The sequence below is a fragment of the Trachinotus anak genome, unplaced genomic scaffold (assembly GCF_046630095.1).
Source record: "Trachinotus anak isolate AG129_WGS33_773 ecotype Australia unplaced genomic scaffold, CSIRO_AGI_Tana_v1 ptg000021l, whole genome shotgun sequence".
NCBI lineage: Eukaryota > Metazoa > Chordata > Actinopteri > Carangiformes > Carangidae > Trachinotus > Trachinotus anak.
The window spans coordinates 19,483,187-19,502,876 of NW_027273872.1; the positions used below are offsets into that span (position 1 = coordinate 19,483,187).

The 19,690-nt window shown below is 41.4% G+C and overlaps 2 protein-coding genes across 3 annotated transcripts; both read left to right on the plus strand.

Annotated features, from left to right (window-relative positions):
* Nucleotides 1–4,423: 4,423 nt before the first annotated feature.
* Nucleotides 4,424–17,323, plus strand: sncb (synuclein, beta). Of its 2 annotated transcripts, none has more exons than XM_071457690.1 (6): nucleotides 4,424–4,566; nucleotides 5,655–5,788; nucleotides 9,809–9,838; nucleotides 10,132–10,217; nucleotides 14,895–14,981; nucleotides 16,529–17,323. In XM_071457690.1, exons 2-6 carry the CDS (start codon nucleotides 5,668–5,670, stop codon nucleotides 16,556–16,558), a joined length of 354 nt encoding a protein of 117 aa, XP_071313791.1. In that variant the 5' UTR covers nucleotides 4,424–4,566; nucleotides 5,655–5,667; the 3' UTR covers nucleotides 16,559–17,323. The 2 variants fall into 2 exon arrangements, with proteins under 2 accessions (XP_071313791.1, XP_071313793.1); XM_071457692.1 differs by having other exon boundaries at nucleotides 4,429–4,566; nucleotides 5,658–5,788.
* A 257-nt stretch (nucleotides 17,324–17,580) lies between these two features.
* On the plus strand, nucleotides 17,581–18,705 carry adirf (adipogenesis regulatory factor). The gene is made up of 3 exons (XM_071457693.1): nucleotides 17,581–17,805; nucleotides 18,025–18,087; nucleotides 18,463–18,705. Exons 1-3 carry the CDS (start codon nucleotides 17,727–17,729, stop codon nucleotides 18,564–18,566), a joined length of 246 nt encoding a protein of 81 aa, XP_071313794.1. The 5' UTR covers nucleotides 17,581–17,726; the 3' UTR covers nucleotides 18,567–18,705.
* Nucleotides 18,706–19,690: the final 985 nt, after the last annotated feature.

Below are 19,690 nucleotides of genomic sequence, written 5' to 3' on the forward strand. Positions count from 1 at the left end.
AGGGGACTTGTGTGTGTACTTTATGTTTCTCTGGTTTTAAATTTCAGATTCCATTAAAACATGTATTCCCACAATCATTAGTCCCCTCAACCGCAGATGGGAAATCTCATTTATTAATAGTGGGCTGAATGTTGCGGTAAAAGCTGCACTGATTAAGACTTGTGTAACATGATGGTTTTGTTACTGGAAACCAAATCTGAGAAGTCAGTATGATATAATCATTGCTGACTGAAGCTAATACCCGCTAAGTGCATTGAACCTGTTAAATTGACTCAGTGAGTCATTTTTTAAGTGTAGGAGAGTAAATGGCCTTTTCTAACTGACTGACAGACATTGTTGATGAAAGGCATGATAGAGGAGGTGGAGCAACTGGCTGCATGGCACAGTGACAGCAACCTCTCCTAAAACGTGGAGAAGACTAAGGAGGAGGTTGTTGATTTCAGAAGAGGTTGCAGTGCACACCCTCCGCTGACCATTCACGGCACTACTGTGGAGAGAGTCACAAACAAAGTTCCTGGGGGTGCACATTACAGATGACCTCAACTAGTCCACCAACACCAAAGCTCTCACCAAGAAAGCCCAGCAACGCCTCAGAGGCTGAGAAAAGTGAAGGAAAGCACAAACTTAATATTGCTTAATATTGCTCAAATCTTGTCATGGTCAAGAATCAGCTAAGTAGGGAAAAGGACAAGACTCTTGTAATATTAATGAGTTAAGAACACGTGACAATTCACACAAATTTACACACAAATGTTTAGAATTGGGTTTAACCTTATCTGGAATAAGGTGTGGTAAAATGGTGCAGCTGTGTGAGACCTGAAAAGACCTTGAGTTGTAAATACTTCTGCCTGAGACATCTGAACTCCTGGTCATCGTTTTTTCTTCAGTTCACAAGAATCTCAATCACAAGACCAGCAGAAAAAATCATAGGTGTGTCTCTCCCCAGCACAACCGAAATATATACAGACCATCATGTTTGTGTCAGGAAGGCCACAAACGTGATCCCTCCCACCCCTCTCACCATCTCTTCGCACTTTTGCCTTCCAGAAGGAAGCCCCAGAGCATCCATGCAAAGTCTGCCAGACTGAGCAACAGCTTCTTCCCCCAAGACATCGGGACCCTAAACACCCTTCGGATGCTACCCCTCTCCTCCCTCTGACACGGTGAGGACAGAACGGATGAGTGCGGCATGACTGCACCAGCACTAAAATACACTTGGCTCTTTGAATATACCAGTACCTAAGCTTCTGTACTGTACATTGCACACAGGACAAAGTCTGTCTTTAATCTACATCTTGTTTTGTTTTGTTTTGTTTTGTTTGGGGGGTTTTTTGTTTGTTTGTTTGTTTGTTTTTTTTTCTAATATGTTTCTTTTTTAATGTTTTCTGTCATATCTCCCTGACCGGTGGAGAATGATTTCTTGCTCCCATTAGGCAAAGTGTATATTATGGAAGTAACAAATAAATCTGACTGCTTCTTGAAGGGGAACATGCACCACCCAGTGGGGCTGACTTGAAACTGTCTCTACTTTTACATTTTAGTAACTGTGTCACAAAATTTTGCAACTTTTAAGATCCCTTTAGGTACTTCAAAAAGAAAAAAAAAGGGTGAAAAGTGTACCAACTTTTTGGCTGTACAATATATACATGAGGAAAGCAGCCTACTGCTCGATGAATCTTCAGTCCTCCTGTTTGAGGTTCAGCTGAAAAAGCTCTGTGTGACGTCAACTTCACAGCATCCTGTCTGGAACAGATCTAACTGCACTGCATCAATGGTGTGTATATAGAAGGAATTTTTCACTTGTTCTGATCTCTCAGACCAAACAAAGAAAAAAAAAACTTGCCTAGACTTGTCTAGTTTTGTTTTTAACTGAAAGAACTGAATGTTTTTCTGTCTTTTTTCCACACTGAATGCGTACTTAACCAGGATGTTTTGTAGGTACCAATATGTGTAATGTTAATGACATTCTTTCAAAAATGATGACCAACTCTATTTCGTTTCTATTTCATTGCCACTCAGCTTATCTTGGAAAAATCAAGTGCATGGCACAGTTCCTCAGGTCTTGGCAAGGCAATTTTATTTATACAGCACTATTCATTAAAAGTACACTCAATGTGCTTTACATTAAATTAAATGTACAAACATTTCTCCACCCAACTGGGCCTTAACTGAATTGGGTTTAATTGAAATTGATACTGCTGGTGTTGTTGTTTGTATTAATGAGATGAATTTGGAAATGCTGCTGTGGATATTCACAACATTTTAACTAAAGATGCTCAGATGAAGTACTAGGCTCCATGTTTGCTCACAACCAATTAGCCTAAAGAGTGCTTCTGTTATTATAAGAACATAATGATGCGGTCTTATAAACAGCTCTTACATTTAATATTCATATGCAATTTCAGCGGAGGATGCTGTAACTGCATAGTGATTAGCATGCCGTGTCCACAAAACACCACAAGAGGGCAGATGTGTCTTACAAGTGCAAGCAGGCAGGGAGGAAACCAAGGTTGTGAATTCATCTACTGTGCCCCTGAGCTGACAACAGGTTTTACAAGACAACTGGATTTACAGTATGTTAAGTTATCTTGCAGTGTGTTAATGGAAGATATTAATACCCCCTTTGTCTTGCACCTTTTCCTGGAGGGCTGTGGAGCTGGGAGCCTGGCTGGAGCAGACACACACACACACACACACACACACACACACACACACACTTGAGTTCAGCACCCTGGACAGCTCCTGGCTGGGACTCAGTGGAGGATGAAGCTTAGTCACTGTCCAGGGCTGAGAGGGTGGACCACAAATCACACTAAGTAGCATTTAATTGATGAAAGGTGAAAAGTGAGGTCATTGTGGTTGTGTACTCTTTGCTGCCCCACAAACCCATAAAGTGAGCCACCATCATGGTGGTCATACTTTTACCTTGTCAGCACATGACACATAATGACCAGATCCACGCCGAGCCACGGCCACAGCCCGCCCACTCATCCTCCCGGACCTGATGAGACAGGACAGGACAATTCAAGGAGATGTAGCTTTCTGGGATTTCCTCAAGCTGGGGGAGGGTGGGGAATATGGGGGAAGAAGGAGGATTTCGCAATCGCTCGCCCACTACAACGAGAATGGCGTCACTGCACATACGTCAGACAGGGGGGTAAAAGGGAGGGGGCGGTACTTAACCCTTCGTCTAGGCTGCAAATGAGATCAGGGAAACGCGGGAAAACGTGCAGTATCCAGCGACAGCAGAATTACGGCTGTACCGTGTATGTTTTCGTCGTGTCCTGTTTTAGTTTCGGGTTCATGAAAGCAACACGACCTAATGGAACGTTCGATATTCTACCCGGGGGACGCCGCGGTTCGATCTCAGCTCCTCCTCCGCTCTGATTGGCTGAGGGGCGTTCGATGCAGTCGTAAAATAATACACGACAAACGCACGAAGGGTGACCGCACAGTGTTGTACTGCGATTAAATACGCACAGGAGAAACCGCCTGGTGACGCCTCCAGGGCTAATACTTAGCGTGGAACATTAAATAACCCTTCTAGTATTCTAGTAAGTTTTTTTTTTAACTGATCATTATTTAGAGTGACTTTCCTTTCATACCATCAATCAACTTCACCTGCTGGTCAAAAAAAAAAATCAATGTGCAGCACAGCCTCATATGTGGCGTCATGCTGGATGGACCCACCCCAGTCTCTCTCACAAAATGGTATCATCCTCTGATCACACTCATGTTTGCTCAATGCAGTTCTGAGCATGTCAGTGTTGGCACATTACACATAGGCCACCTGAAAAGACTGGTTTTAAAGGTCCTCCACCACAAATGAAAAGATGAAGAAACTATAAGACGTCTCACTTACATAGGGTGTTGGTTATATATCTTAATGATAGCCAAAAAAAAAAAAAAAAAAAAAGCAATACCAGTTTTCTCTGTAATAAGGCGTGTTGGGAGCAAAGTTAAATCCAAAATGGAACCCATCAGCCAAGCAGGCTGAGTAAAGGTTTATTTTCAGCATCATTTTCATTTAATAACACTTAAAGTAAATAGGAGCAATAATTTCACCCACACTGCCTAACAATATCTAGTGTTCATATTGGGGCTGTGTCTGTCCAGAGCCCACATCCTTGTACTCAATTGGATCTCTATAGTGAAGTATAATACCCCTGTGTAGTCACATTGCAGCCACATCACACGATCCTCCAATATGGACACTGGAGTGCTGCAGCAGAAAAGGGACTAGATGATGCGCTGCCCTTCTGTGCCTCTGTTCAGCTTATTTTCTTCGCCTTACCAGTTGACATCTGAGGGTGATCAATAGTGGAGGGAGCCAGTGATGGTGGAGCGAGAAAGGGGAGGGGAGGAGGAGGAGGAGGATGAAGGGGGGGGGGGGGGGGACGTGATAGTCTCAGCCGCACTGTGAAGGGGGCCGTCCCTGTTGGTGGAGATCAGCCCGAGGAAGGCCCACCTAGTGATCACATGAAGATATCTCCCATTTAGACGATAGTTTGACTCGACTGTGCGACAGAATCATAAGGGGACAAGTCGAAGGCTATTTGCAAATAGGTAAGCACTCATTTGTTTCCACTTGTAATCCATTATTCTTGTCTTTTTTTTAAGCATATAGAGGTCACCACCATTTGAGGACCATGCATGTACGCGTCGTCATGGGAAGGCACTGGTTTGCACTGTGCCTAAAATAACTTAAAGCTCTTAACCAACATCCCTATACACACACACACACATATGCATGAAATATGAATGTTCTTGTTTTTTTTTTTGTTTTTTTTGTCCCGGTTTCATATTACTTGATATTACTTGATACTGTGAAACCGACATGGAAGATAATGCAAAGGCAAAGATATTTAGCCAGGCACGTATGCAAACGTGAGAAATGGTGGAAACGGTAAATTGGTGCATGTAGTAAACGGAGGCTTGACCCGCAGCATCCAGGATGGGACTCTGCGGGACCGGCGCCTGGTGCACGGATATAATTCGAGCTGTTCCAGTCTGCAGCCTGCTGTGTTTTATCAGAAATGTTTCCCTGCGTGTGTTCGGACGAGCTCAGATTTACACCCGCAGAAATCCACGTTCAAACCGTGATGCGTGCAGATATCATAGTGGACATCGTGCTTCCCTTCCCCCAGCAACGCTGTGCGGCTCATGCAATAAATGCCACCTTCCAGTGTAATATGCTGTACAGTCTCTTGATGAGGCCTGCGCTTTTTCCCAGGCGCAGTCCTGCCATCTCGCTGCCACCGAGAGTAGCATTACAGGCGAGCAATAATTAATGAGCGCCTCCACAATTAACCATTTCATTGAAATCTTTTCGCCTCTGAATATTTCATGCATTGACGGGGATGTGAAAAGGGGGTTGAATGCATGAGTGAACAGAGGGTTTTTACTAACAGCCTGATGGCTGGACTGCAGCTCTCAGGATCCGCCACAGGAGGCGCTGCTGCTTTCTTTCACCATAATGTATGTTCTTATGTTAAACTGAAACCCACAGAAGCTTGTAGAAATAGATTGAAATGATCAGCTGGAAGTTGCTTTTTTGAATAGTGTGAGCCATTGCATGTCATTCATCCATGCAAATGATCTAAAAACCAGGTGTACACAGTGACTGACAGCACTTATGGTCCATCTCTCCACAGTAGCTCGGCCAAGATGGATGTGTTTATGAAGGGTTTGTCTAAAGCAAAAGAGGGGATGGCTGTGGCTGCAGAGAAGACCAAGGAAGGAGTTGCAGTTGCAGCTGAAAAGACTAAAGAAGGAGTTATGTTTGTAGGTAAGACTATCACAAATCTTTCTTTTCAGGTTATTTACAGTCAAATTAACACACACCCACACCCACACCCCCACACACACACACACCTACACACACACACACAGGCCAGAGACTGCTTATATTCCTGCTTCATGCAGGAACAGCAACAAATATGTCCTGAAACAAATGGTTAAATTATACGATAGCTTCCTTTAGAGTCCTGCTTCTGCCATACATAGAGGAAACCAGCAGGCTGCGTGTATTGCTTAGATTTTAAACCTCTTTGTCTAACATCATGATAGAGTTAGATGACAATACTACACCATCATGGTTTCCTCTGTATAACTACATTTAATACATTGGACTAAATGTGTGGTGTTGGTTAAAATGACATATGTTTCACAGTATAGGGCATGGTGAAGTACAGCTGAATGCAAATTGAGTGCAGTTTATTATAGCAGCAGTAATTTGATGAATCAGTCACCCTGTCAGCTGATCAATATCGTGCTTTACTAATGCAGGCTGATGAAGTTGTGTAAATAGTCAGCTATTTTCCTCATCATATGAAAATCAGTTACCAAGTATTTCCTGTAAATGTTGGAAGTTTTAAAAAGGATGCACTGGATTAAGTAGTTATTTTGTTGTAGATGATGTGACACGAGGCTCTGAATGTCCTTATGCCCTCTCGCCGGACTTGACTGGGCTACAGGCAGGAGATGGGAACAGGGGTGGGGGTGGGGCAGCAGGATGTTGGGAGCAGCTCTTGCTAGATGTCCGTGCATTGGATGGCAGCAGATTGTAAAACAGTCTAAACCCACCATCGCCTCCTGAAGGCACCGGCTAAAGGGCCTCTGCTTTCGTCCTTTTCAGTGCCACCTAAATTTGTATTGAATACTATTCCACATATCCCACACAGATTAGTGCCTCTGTCCCATGATCCAAAGTTGCCAAGTATGTTGCTTAGGTTATTGCCCCAAACTGTATCACTTGCTTTAAATCACTATTAGACAAACATAAAAAAGCAGCTGGGTAAAGGTGAAATAGAAACTGACAAAAACATGTGTGTTGATAACATGACAGGGGACCAACTTTCACAGTCGTCATATTCCAGTTTGTATTATGCTTCACTTGTAAAGGCAGTGCTATGCATAATTTAATTAGCTGTGTTGCTGGGAAATAATTCAGGATTATTCTTTAATGGCGTCAAATCATTATGAAATTATGAAATTTTAATGTCATGATAACCAACGCTAACCAGTTCTGTTGTCTAAATAATTAATGCCAAGCTGGGTTAAACAAAATGATTTCAACCATAATTAAGGGAACCTGATTTGAGTCATATAATTTTGGTTTTAATATGTTTAGGGCTGCAAGTAAGGAAGCTTTTGATTATGTATTAATCTGAATATTATTTTCTTGATTGTTCAATAATCGTTTGATTTATAAAATGTCAGAACATTGTGAGAGAGGTGTCTGAGAGTTACACATGTTCAGATTTCTTGTTTTGTCTGACAGACACTTCACAATGCAAAGATTGAAAGCTACATAAGATAAAGAAAAGCAGAAAATCCTCACGACGGAGTTTGGCATTTTTTCTTGAAAAATGGCCGTCAAATATTAATAAAAATACCTAAACCATGAATGGTCTAATTGTTCCAGGTCTAAATATGTCCTGTAGCACACAGAGGGGTGTAATGAACATTACTTGTTTTATTTAATGTGGTGTTATATATTTCAATAACTATATATTCACACTGACAAATGTCAACACATTGTTTATGATAAATATTTTCCTTTATACTGGCTGGCTCTGCTTGTTACCCTTCAGTAGGTCTGTTAGGGGTGAGTGGGAGGGGGGCTGGGTGACTCAGGGGACCCAGAGCTGGACAGAGGGCTTGGAACCTACCAGGCATTACAGATATTTATATTCTCAGTCGTTGAGCTGTTGTCAGAGGGCCCAGATTTCCAGTGACACCCCCTCGCTGGTAGCTCCACAGTCACCAGTTTGTGCCATTGATTCGGTGACTGCACGTAGAGTTTTCCAGGGGAAGTTGTCAAATGTGTCTGTAATGAGATGGAATCCAATTACCCTGGATATTTAGCACCATGTCTTTGTCACTCATCAGCTGAACATGTCACAACATGTGTAGACTTGTTTTCATCTTGTTACTCATTCTTTAGACTTTTGCCCGTTGTACACAGAAAGAGAGAGGAGCATTTCTGTGGCATCTGTGTGCTTCTGCGTGCCGCTTGTTGAGCATGGTGGTGCCCTAGAAAGCTGCGTATGATTTGCTTGAAGGCCCCTCTTGGAGGAGGGGTAAGAGTGATCTGATAGGTCTGTGGCCCACCTTTTGACAGCTGCTGCTACTGCAGACCGCCTACCCAGCTGAGCTGAGCAGCCAGCCTGAGTAAGTGAAGAAGGCGAGATGGAAATGAGAAAACCCTGCTGTACTAGATGCCATTTAATGTCACTCAGCAGTCTCATTCATAGAGCATGTACGTACCCTGCTATGACACGATGGAGTATTTATACACTGCTATTTTAAAATCAATGTAATTAGTTTTGTGAAACCTCGCAGTCACTCCATATCAGTGTCAGTGCATGGCAGCTCATGTCTGCAGTTGAATTCGGGCAATGATCGCTGTTACTAATATAATCTAAACAATAGCAACAGCCTCAAATTGCATCAGAAAATACTGGCAATCAGTAATCTCTTTAACATTTATCATTACATTGAGGTGACTGTTTATTATCATGTTTAAGTGAAAATAATTGAATATATTTAAAGGTGAATTTACTTGTTAAATTAGTTTTATTTTTTGTGTTGGTGAATCAAGTCCCTTATCTCATTTAAAAGTCATTAGCACTGAAAGTGATGAATAGCATTGCAACTTTTTTTTTCTCTTACAAAAGACTATGAATGAAATGTTTCCAGTTTTTCTCTTACATGAGTTTGAACCACAATTCTCAAAAATGATCAGTAAATCTATTGTTTTTGTTCATTAAAGGAAGAAGTTAAACAACATTTTGACACAAGTCTTTTTTTTTTGGAGACTCATGAAAAGATCAGTAGTCATTTGCAATAGTTGTACTACTCATGTCTTTCAGCTATAACAGGTACAGCTACCATCCATTCGTGTCTCAGCACTTCACCACAGCTGATGTTTAAATGGATGGATCTCTTAGATGTGTGTTTTACTTTGAGGCTTGCCGTTTGTAGAGAAGGTTCTGTACTTCATCATCATTTCATCTCTCCTCGGTTGGCTTTTAAAGGCCCTCAGGGACCAATAAGGCATGTGACTGCTGCACAGTAGGGAGGATGACAAGGCCTGAGTGATCAGGACCAGTGGGCACACAGATTGCCCAGATAGCTTGATGGAGTTCAGTGTAGATGGATGAGATCTGCCAAAAGTCAGACAACTGAACGCTGCCATGGTTGTGGTTTTAATGAGCTACAAAGTTTAATAACTCCTCTCAATAAAAGCACCAAGAAAGCAAAGTCCAGAAGCTATGACTGCTCTGTTGTGCCAGCAAAGCTGTGGCAAGCTGTGAACTCAAAATGAGAGGCTGCAGCTTACATTGTGGTCGTGTAGAGTGGTCAAGCGTTCCACAAGTTGTGACATTTTTTCTGGACTTTTAAAAAAGAGTTTAAAGTTAATTATGTTTCAGTTTCATTTCCCAGATTATAATGACAGTTATGAACAGGAGGCTGCAGTTCTGTAACGTTGAGTTAATACTGCTCTCAATCATGTTGGCCTACTGTAGTATCAATGTGTCATGTATCACAGTGTCCGGAAGATGACGACTGACTTGTCAGGGTGGTGAAAGTTGCTTAAATCATGGCGTTTTTGTTTATTTTACTCTGAATGAATGGTATTAGTGCTTTGATGATTACTTTATCCAAACACACACACAAACACACAAACACACACACACCTACACACACACGCAGGAAAGTCTAGTCTAGTCTTGACATGCAAAATGTTACTTTGCAAAATAACACAAACCTTTTCTAACTTATATCTTTTTTGTTAATTCAGGTAGCAAGGCCAAAGACAGCGTGGGCACAGGTGAGTTTTTACCTCTGTATGCCAAACTGCAACATCAGTACTGCTGCAGTAAGAAGCTTATTTCATTACACTGACAAGAAACTTCTAACTGGAAAGTGATGGGGTGGGGGTATAGTGCAAGGGGCAATGTGTAAGTGGTCATTATGTACAGTAATCAATTGGGAAACAAAATGGAGCTGAGATCATGTGCATGCTTTTAATCTGTTGAGATAGTGTTACATTGTGTGTGTGTGTGTGTGTGTGTGTGTGTGTGTGTGTGTGTGTGTGTGTGATGTTTGTGTGTGACTCTGCAGTGGCTGAGAAGACCACTGGGGCTATGGGTAACATCGCTGCTGCCACTGGCCTGGTGAAGAAGGACGAGTTCCCCTCTGACATGAACGTATGTACAACATTACAATCATCAACAACACCCTGCGAGCACACACAATCAACTCTGTACTCTTACACACTATTTAATTTCCTGTTTCAGAGGAAGTTTTGCAATGTGTTCACGCACAGCACACCTGCTGTGGGTCTGAACTGTGAAACCATGTTGATGTTTTATATGTTGCATTTATACCGGTCTGTGAAAAACACAGTCTGTGAAAAACAGAGACTGGTATAAATGAAGTATTTAAAAGTACCTCTCTGGTCAGTATACTTTCATAAAAGTGTGCTTTTAGTATACTTTTTAATGTATAGCATTCTTTGATGTTGTAGGTGAGTATATACAACCAGAGCTGCAACAACTTATTCTTTTTTATCATTGATTAATCTATCAAGTATTTTTCTGATTGCGCGGCCTAAAAAATATTTTTTTGGGCAGTTTTTCTTGATAACTGACACAAATTGTATAATGTTTTGGTGATCAGCTAATTAATTAGTAACTGTTCTAAGCAATTCTGTTATGTTTGACCCTGTAAGAATGTAGGATTCTGCAATGTACAGCACAATAATGGTTTTCCAGCTTCCGTAATCCATAACTCATTTTTGGCTGGACCGCAGTAGCGGGGCCAACCCTATAATTTGGCTGACTGACTGACTGACTGACTGACTGCAGTGTTGCCAATTTAGCACATTGTCTCTAGATTTAGAGACTTTTTTTCCAAACAAGACTGGGTATAAACGTGGGACATGACTGGACCATGTATGGATACCGATGGGGGCCTAGGGCTACACCTCTTGGTGCGGGTAGTCCAATGAGTCTCTCTGGTTTCTTGGCTGCTCAAGAACTGCAGAGAAGACAAGGAGCACTTCCAATACACTGAGCCTTGCCTCCATTACAGCAAATGAACTACTTTCATTACATGTATCATTATTACTGAAGGAGGCAGAGGAATAACTAAACATTGGACACACCAAACAGAGAGTGCAGGAGAGAGGGAGGGAGAGAGAGGCCATCTGTAACTGCTAAAGAAACTAGCAGATCTGAAAGTCATGTAAACAGCAAACGCCAGCAAACGGAAATGCGACAATAAACTTCCTGCAGCAAAGCAATAAAAGCCCTGTTATAAAAAATAAAGGGTTTCTGTCCACTGAAATGCAGGAGGGCTTTTAATTTGAAACAATTACAGAAAGTATTAAGTTTGTATTAACAGGTATTGCAGTAACTTAAACACGGTGAACTGGAGCAACTAAAATACAGCTATGACCAATTACACAGACAGAGGCTGTGCACTGTGTGAGAAACAAAGTAAGAAAGATATTCTGTCTCTTCTAACTTTCTCTCTAAGTGATCATTTTAAAGTAAATATAGCAGAAATCACAGCTCAGTCTTTGTCTTTAATTTATTGGTGATTTTGTCAGACGCTGTCACGGTTATAAAATCGGGATTAGATGGTAGGCAGTCCTGCCATATACTTAATAAGTTTTGACCTTGTCTTGTTTAATAATGTTGTAGATGAAAATGTCGTAGAGGTGTTTCTTCAAAGGGTAAAATGAAATAAAGTAAGGGGATTCAGACTGAAAAAAGAATAGTTAAAATCTGTGCTTCCCAGAGGCTGAGTTGACGTGCTCTTGACATCATCAGGGTTATTGATGACATCATCAGGGGTGCTTTTTAAAAACCCAGAGCCACAGAGGAAACAGTGGTTTTCCTTATGACAAGCAGATAAAACTTCAAGTGTAAAATCAGTGGAGTGCCCTTGTAATTATGTGCCTGCAATGAAATAACTAGAAAAACTGCCCAGTACATGCATAGTAACACTGCTATTTATGTTCGTGCATCCACGCCTGAGAACAAGTGGAAGAGAGAAAGAAACCTGTGTTTCAGATCCAAGACTCACTTACAGTTGGCAACTTCTTGTAAGCTCTGCTCATTAAAGTCTGGACAGGATGGTGGTTGCAGCAGAGCCAGACTTATACGGCTGATAAATCAGCAGGACGCTCCAAAACAGATTTACTAGTCTGCATTTCATCTATTTTATTCCTCAGCTGTCAGCACACTCATTTACTGTAGCTGAATTCCTCTTACCTGAGGAAGCACGGAATTAAATGGACTTCTGATTGACAGCTTTTATACCGTGGAAATTTGATAAAATAAATCCTTTTTTTTACATTTAATGAAAATATATTAAGGCCTTGTTTTACACTTGTTTTTTTGAGTAAGCTAAGTGTTCTTGAGGATGAATAGTTGTACTGCAGACTCTGCAATATACACATGGCTGCCTTCACTCTGTAATAAAGCTTCAGCCAGTTTTATCGCTCAGGTGCCTGAACAATCTCTCTGTGGGACTATCAACTGTCTTCGACGCACTGCTTTGCTGTTCCCTGCCCCCCTGTTGACCTCTGCTAATGTCACTGCTTACGTCAGTTCATACCCGCCACGATCCTGGAGATGCAAGAAAAGATGGTGGAACAGATTCGACTGTGTTCTCCACTGTAAATGACCCATTCTTGACCTGTGCTGTCAGCATTCATCTATGTCTGTCAGACTGTCAGTGAAACAGGGAGGTCCTCGTGCTGTCCTAAGCTTTCATCCTTCAGAGCTGGACCCTCTCCACTGACTCGCTAATCTAGAAAATCTGACAGCCTGCTCTAATAGGCTTCGGGAAGGCTCTGTCTGAGTGATAAAACTACTCATTTCAACACCCTCACCGCAGATTCTTGAACTGCTGACATATATGTGCAGAGCTACTTTTTGGTTCAGTTTTAGTTTGTGCTGGGCCGTTCATCCACTCTGTTTAATTCTGTCCTTTAAAAAAAACAAACACCTTTATTATCTTTTATAAGAGACCAGACCATGATAGCAGCTATCCTGCAGGTATTTTTAAGAAAAAGTACTTTGCGCTTTATAATTGTGCTCACACATCCATTCATACAATAAGATATTTAACTTAAACTATTTTAAAAACAGAATTTAAAATATTGCTTTAGAGAGATTTGTGCTCCACAGTCTGAGCTGTGTAGGTTTCTCTTTTGAATCTCGGCTGAATTAAAATATGTGACCAATCAGACACACAACTTCTGTGCCCCCCCCCCCCCCCCCCCAGTGATGATCACATAAACGGCCTTTTCCATGCGCATGTTTTCTCAGGCAATGATCAGTCTGATTAGGCGTCTCTGTGGCAGTTTCCCACTGTGTAGCATTTAAGGCTATGCTAATCGTGTTGGTGGGCTTACAGCAATAACACCAGCTTTGATACAGCACACAGGATTATGGTCTGTTCCTCTCTGACCTAATTGACTTGATTAGTCCTGGGTTTAAAAATAAATGTGTGGTGACCCACTAGCTTTGTTTTCAGGGCTCATAGTAGCAGGTGCAGCTATGATGGAGAGCTGTCAGCCTCGGACAGCTCTCAGAAGGAGATACAGTATGGTTAAGGTTCACGTTGTCAACATATCAAGCTGTTGCATTTTCTGTGTTACATTAGATATTAAAGGCTGGTGATATTCTATATTTTATTTATTGTCAAAAAAGCCGTAAAGAGACAAAAACCAACCATGAATTGATCTGCTAAGAATTATTGTGTGTGTCTCCAAAGCCTGATGACACTAATTAGTTTGTCCATAAGGCTCCATCACTGTCCAGAAACTATTGAAAACACATCACTGCAGTGCAACAGTGTTATTCTATTACCAGGAAGACACACTGTAGTTTATTTTGAGTCAATCCCATCAACATTTTGACTTTCCATCTTTGAACTTGACCTTAATTTTGATTTCAGCTACACACCTGTAATGTTTCTTGACTCTCTTGAAAAGTTGTGACGCTATCGCATTGACAAAATCTGTCCACAGACACATAAACACCTGCAAGAGTAGTCAAAGTTACGTCTGTGGTAGTTCCCCCTACAGTCGATGTCGCACACAGACTCACAAAGTGGAAACGATACCAGCCACAGTAACAAATGCGCTGCATACAGTACTTCTGTTTTCGTAACTACAGTGTCCAGCAGGTTTAAGAGATGATTGATCCTTTTGTTGAAAAGAAAACTGTATATTCGTCAGTTAAAACCCATGTGCCAGGAAAGGTGAGAGTTTTCATCTCTTCTAGCCCCAGTTTTTCCTCTTATCGGTTACCATGACATTCAAGTTAAAGAGCGAAGCATCTGATATTCTGAAATACCCGACAATCTTTGAACTAGACTCAGAGTCTACAGACATGCAGGCAGCTCTGGTGTGGCTGTACTTCAGCACAGTAAAGCTTGTTGCTATATGCTGACATGCTTGTGATGGCAAGGCTACCATGCTAACATGCAGCAGGTTTAATGTTTTCCATGTTCATCATCTTAGTTTCGCATGTTAATGTGCAAACATTTGGTGTGTAGCATTAAACACAAAGCATAGCTGATGCTGATGGGAATATCATTAGTTTTTCAGGTCATAAACCAAAATATTTGTCTGTATTGATGTTACTTTCTATTATGTAATATTTTGAAACATAATAACACTTGAATATTTTTCTTGCGTTGTACAAAAGACATATGTCATGTCTGGTGCTTCCTGGATAGGAAATGTAGTCACAATTTGAGAAACAGGTTAAAAATCTACAATTAACCAGAAATATGTCGAGGTGCTTCTGTTACTGTGGACATTTCCTTTCTTCATCTCCTTGTCTCTCTCTCTCTCTCTGCAGCCTGAGGAGTATGGGCAGGAGGCCATGGAGGGCCAGGGAGAGGCAATGCTGGAGCCAGAAGGGGAGACATATGATGAGACCCAGCAGGTAATCAGCCTACACGACACGAAGCACATACGCCTGCTCTCATGTCTCAGTGCTTGAATTGAACTATGTGATCATATTGTAAACAGTGATTTGTATGTCATGTGAAAACTGCAGACCCACAGACTACAGGCAGGCATGAGTCAAATCACTCACAGTAGATGGAGACTCATCGGTATTCACCAGCTCTGCATGGATACACATTTTCAGTAAAATGCTATTGCATTTCAATAGCACTCCACACTTGCCCTCCACTTCTGCCCTGCACAAACACTACAGCTCACGCTGAGGTAATTCTTCTTGTCTCTGGAAACGAAAACAGAGGGGTTTAACAAGCCAATTGCCACACAGCGAGTACAGTGAATATAGCACCACCTACCTACACAGAGTGTTGGGTGTGTGTCGGTGTGTGCGTGGAGAAGGGATGTGAGTCTGACACAGATAGTTATTTTTGGAATTTGGCTGTCAGGGGCGAGACAAACTGTGCAGAACCTATTGCTTTGAAAAGAGATTTTAAATAACTCTAATAGTATGTAAAAATATCCCTGAATGCACATAATGTTGAAGAGGATCATTATACTTGTGTATATATAGTGATTTAAAGCATTACACCGTAATGATTTTAGCCAGAAACTTATTATATTCATGGTTCATATTAAAATATTCGGAATCAGCCTCAGTTGGAGGAAGATTTATGATGGGATTGTACATGATCTGTGGTAATGTTAAATTTATCCAGTGCATTTGCTCGGATTTTCTCTTCATTCCCACTCAAAGCCCCCATCAGCGGATTATCGCATTAATCAGTTAAAGGAATAAAAATTGAGATATTTCATGAGATGCAAATTAAAAGTGAATTTCTCAGAGGCAGTAGCTTGTATCATCCATGTCCTCCTCCATCTCTCTCCTACTCCTTCGCATCTCTTTCCCCTCCCCCATCCTTTGCTACACCAGCGATGTGCGAGCTCTGTCTGAATGGGTGTGGTGGTGACGCTCTCTGCCTCCTTGCATTGTGGGTAATGTCAGGGTCTCCCTGCATTGCTGTAAATATGGAGTCTGAGTGCTGCATAGTGAACCGAGCTTTCTCAGGGAGGATCTGGAGATAAAAATCCTTCCCAGCCAGTATCACACTTGGTTTTGTGATTGCATCAGATGACCTAAGACTATTGCACACTCCTGGAGGCTGTGTGATTTTATTTATTTATTTATTTTTTATGATCATGTGCGTGGAGGAGGCGTGTGCAGGGTTACAAGGCTGATGGGAATGTGCTCACGACTCGCCCTTGAAGCTGGTGCAGGCTTGTGCTGCCCTCTGCAGGCTGCAGAGAGTCACTGAACCAGCAGAGGCGCTCAGCTGCGATGGAGTGACATCATTCTCTTCAGCAGAGAGCTATCATGTGTTACCATAAGCTCTGTGTCCTATACATTCTTCTTAAATTGATTTTAGTTGAATTGCATGTGATAAAGTTTCAATTAAAGTCTTAGCGATGAATTTAATCTGGAGCACATGTGACCTTCCTGTCACTAAAAATCTGTTCTTCTTTTCCCAGGAGAGCCAGGATTACGAGCCAGAAGCGTAAAAGCATCATTCCAAGCCACCATCCAACCAGCAGCACAATAATATTTCTAATAATAAAAAGGACAAATGCTGAAACTATTACAATTATACCCCCGTTGCAAAAAAACAACAAAAAAGACAAGCATTCCCACTGAAAAATGTTCTTCCTTCAAGACAAATCTTTTATTATTATATATTGTAAATGTCATGTTATTAATGTAATGTGTTGGGTGTAGGTATTTATTGAGATGTAGGATTTGTCCTCTCAGTCTCATTTCCTTGATTCCCTCCCAATGAAATGAGACCAGAGCCGGGGCTTGTGACTTTGTATTTGTGTGTATCTGTAAATGTGCAATAGATGTTCATCATCTTCCAATGAGACATTGGGAGTTGAAAAAAAAATCATGTCCGGTTGCAAGCAGATATGAATACAATAATATTCCCTTAAGTGTCGACAATGCCTGTTTGTGGTTTTTTTTTTTTCGTTTTGCATTTCTTTGGAAATTTATTTGAACATTTTTGAAGTAAGAGTTTTTTACATTGTATCTTTATAGTTGCTTGTGAAATCATTCCAGTAAACTATCTGTTAGAAATGGACAGAGTATACATGTTTGTGTGTGCGTGTGTTTGTGTGTACTGAAGATTTTAACAAATCAATATATTATGTCTTGAAATCATAATGGTTGTCATATCAATATGTGCTTTAAATTGCAGGACTTGTCAATATTAAGGTTTATGTGTTAAGCCAGACATACAAATCCTCTGTAAATAAAAAGTAAAAAAGAAACCATTTACTAGTGTTGTTTGATAATGTTAAAACTCAGTTTTGGCATTGATCACTCATTAGATTTTAAACCTCTTGTAACCAGTTCTGTTGTTCTGCCTGTTGATCTAAATGAGGACTTATTATGCATCGTCCTCGCATGCTTCCCTTTTTGCTCACTGTTGTCTGGGGGTTTGATTCCAGGCTGTGTAGAATCTGCTGAGCGGGCTCTGGCCCCTGGCAGGATGCTGCCATACTTGGGATGCCAGTCTGATCGGGCCTTTTTGGGCGGGTTTTGTTTGGGTTAATCCGGCTGGAACGTGCAGGCTCGGTGGTGTCGGGCTCAAACAGAGGGTATTAAACAGCTGCTCCCACCGCTGCCGGCTCAGATGGACGTGTGGACACTGCAGGGACAGAGACAAGAGCCATGGCCTCATTCAAGAAGTCCCTTGACAGCCTAAAAAGCACAAGCCAATCGGCTACGAAAGGAGTCACAGACACCGCAGGTACAGAGCTCCAGCTATAAGATGACACAGGATGTACGTAAGGTCGGGTAGACAGAGAAAAACCTTAACAATGTCCAAGTGATTTGTATTCTTGTTAATATATCATGTTACTTTCATCTTTTTAAAACTGTTGAAAATGTTAGAGTTGAAATCTTAAAAAGCAAATGTGTCATCTGTTCCTGAGGTCAGTCACTGTAAGTCCCTGTGATGTGTTCTCAGTGCAGGCAGCTCAAGAGGCTGTGCAGCAGGTGGCAGACTCCTCCAAAGAAACAGCCAACACAGGTAACGTGTGAGTGGTCTGTCGGAGGATAAAAAAAACTTTGCTCCCAAATTAATGTTAAATGGTCGATGAAAGATGATCCAAAAACTCCAGTCATCTCTCAGAGCTGGAAATGTGGGAAGAAGTGCAAGTGCAGTTGGAATTACATAAACTACAAAACTGTGTAGTAAAACAGAAATAAACATTCTCTTAAAATTTGCTTGGTTGAAATTTAGAGATCTTCAAACTGTTAATTCCAGTCTAAATTGAATATGTTGGATATGAGATTTTTACAGATACATATACTTTTCTAAACAACTTTCTGCAGCCTAACAGCAATTATTTGTTGCTTTTAGTCCCTGAATATTTCTCTTCTGCTTCACTCTGACTCTTTAAAGCTGCTCAAGAAGCCAGCAGACAGACTCATGCAGCCATAGGAAAAGCTGCGGACAAGGCCACGGACACCATCAAGGAGTTTGGACAGAAATTGGAGACCAAATGATTCCTAAAATATGAACAATTCTTGCTGAAACAGTGGAGCCAACTTGTCTAATCATCCATAGGTTATAGACAAGTAGTAATGTTGGAATGGAAGTTATGTTGGCATCAGAAAACCAGGAAAAAAAAAAAGTTGTATAGAGTTTATATCTCCACACAGCTAACATTCCAAATTGTCTTTTTTTAATTTTTCCTCTCACCTTTTTCCATATGTGTTTCTTTTTCATTATATGTGACCATTTTGGGCAATAAAAACAGATACCAACATGTTTCTCAGGTTCATAAAATGTGATATCCCGCCTCACACAGTAAGAATGACACTGTTAGTAGCTGTAGAGGCACAGTGTCTGTGATGCATCCTGTTGTGGAGAGCGCTCATCAATGAATCACCACGGTCATTATTACCAACACATTGCTGAGAAGATGGCCTTTGGCAGGCCGATAGTTTCTGATGAGAACGCGATCAGTGCTGTCTACCTTATGCCCTCAGCAGCACACCTCCCTCCATCACCACTACGTGGTTGCTAGGCAACAGAACTCAGTGGCAGCCAGGGATTGGTGGAGGCCTCTGAATTAATGGTGAGAATACTTCTGTCAGTACACGGTGTTCTGGCCAAGCTGCAGCCCACCGCTACAGTAGAACCAAGACAGGGAAGACTCTCAAAAATGAGAGAAGTAAAATAAACATCTTCGGTCCCACACGTTTACTGGAGACGAGCAGAATTACTGAGGCTCTAGAGAAATGCATGTATCACAGTGGAGAGATTGGAGGGAGGACAGTGAAAGACGCGGCAGTTTACAAGTGTTTATTTGTGTGGGAGGCGCAGCTCTGCTTCCTCCAGGCTTCTTCAGCTGTTAACCACTGTTGTCCTTCATGTTCTCACACAGTTGCAGCAGTGCTAAATATTTCACCAATTTCTTCCACAAGACCTGAGTTTGCATCACTATCTGGTCCTGTAATGAGCTGGTGATGATCAGCCTCCACAAAATAAACTGTGGATTAGAGGAAGTGTCTTTTTTTTATCTTAACAGTTTTGTACTACAGTTGATCACTGATTTCTTTAGTGTAACACAAATGTGGCCTTCATAGACACACACATTTGTGTCTTAAGAGAAATCCCTCTTCTG

Excerpts from the sequence above, each read along its gene's own strand:
- sncb (XM_071457690.1), top strand. The coding sequence starts at position 5,668 with ATGGATGTGTTTATGAAGGGTTTGTCTAAAGCAAAAGAGGGGATGGCT. Across the intron at positions 9,839-10,131 it reads CAAAGACAGCGTGGGCACAG|TGGCTGAGAAGACCACTGGG; the intron begins GTGAGTTTTTAC and ends GTGACTCTGCAG. Across the intron at positions 14,982-16,528 it reads CATATGATGAGACCCAGCAG|GAGAGCCAGGATTACGAGCC; the intron begins GTAATCAGCCTA and ends TTCTTTTCCCAG.
- adirf (XM_071457693.1), top strand. The coding sequence starts at position 17,727 with ATGGCCTCATTCAAGAAGTCCCTTGACAGCCTAAAAAGCACAAGCCAA. Across the intron at positions 17,806-18,024 it reads AGGAGTCACAGACACCGCAG|TGCAGGCAGCTCAAGAGGCT; the intron begins GTACAGAGCTCC and ends ATGTGTTCTCAG. Across the intron at positions 18,088-18,462 it reads CAAAGAAACAGCCAACACAG|CTGCTCAAGAAGCCAGCAGA; the intron begins GTAACGTGTGAG and ends GACTCTTTAAAG.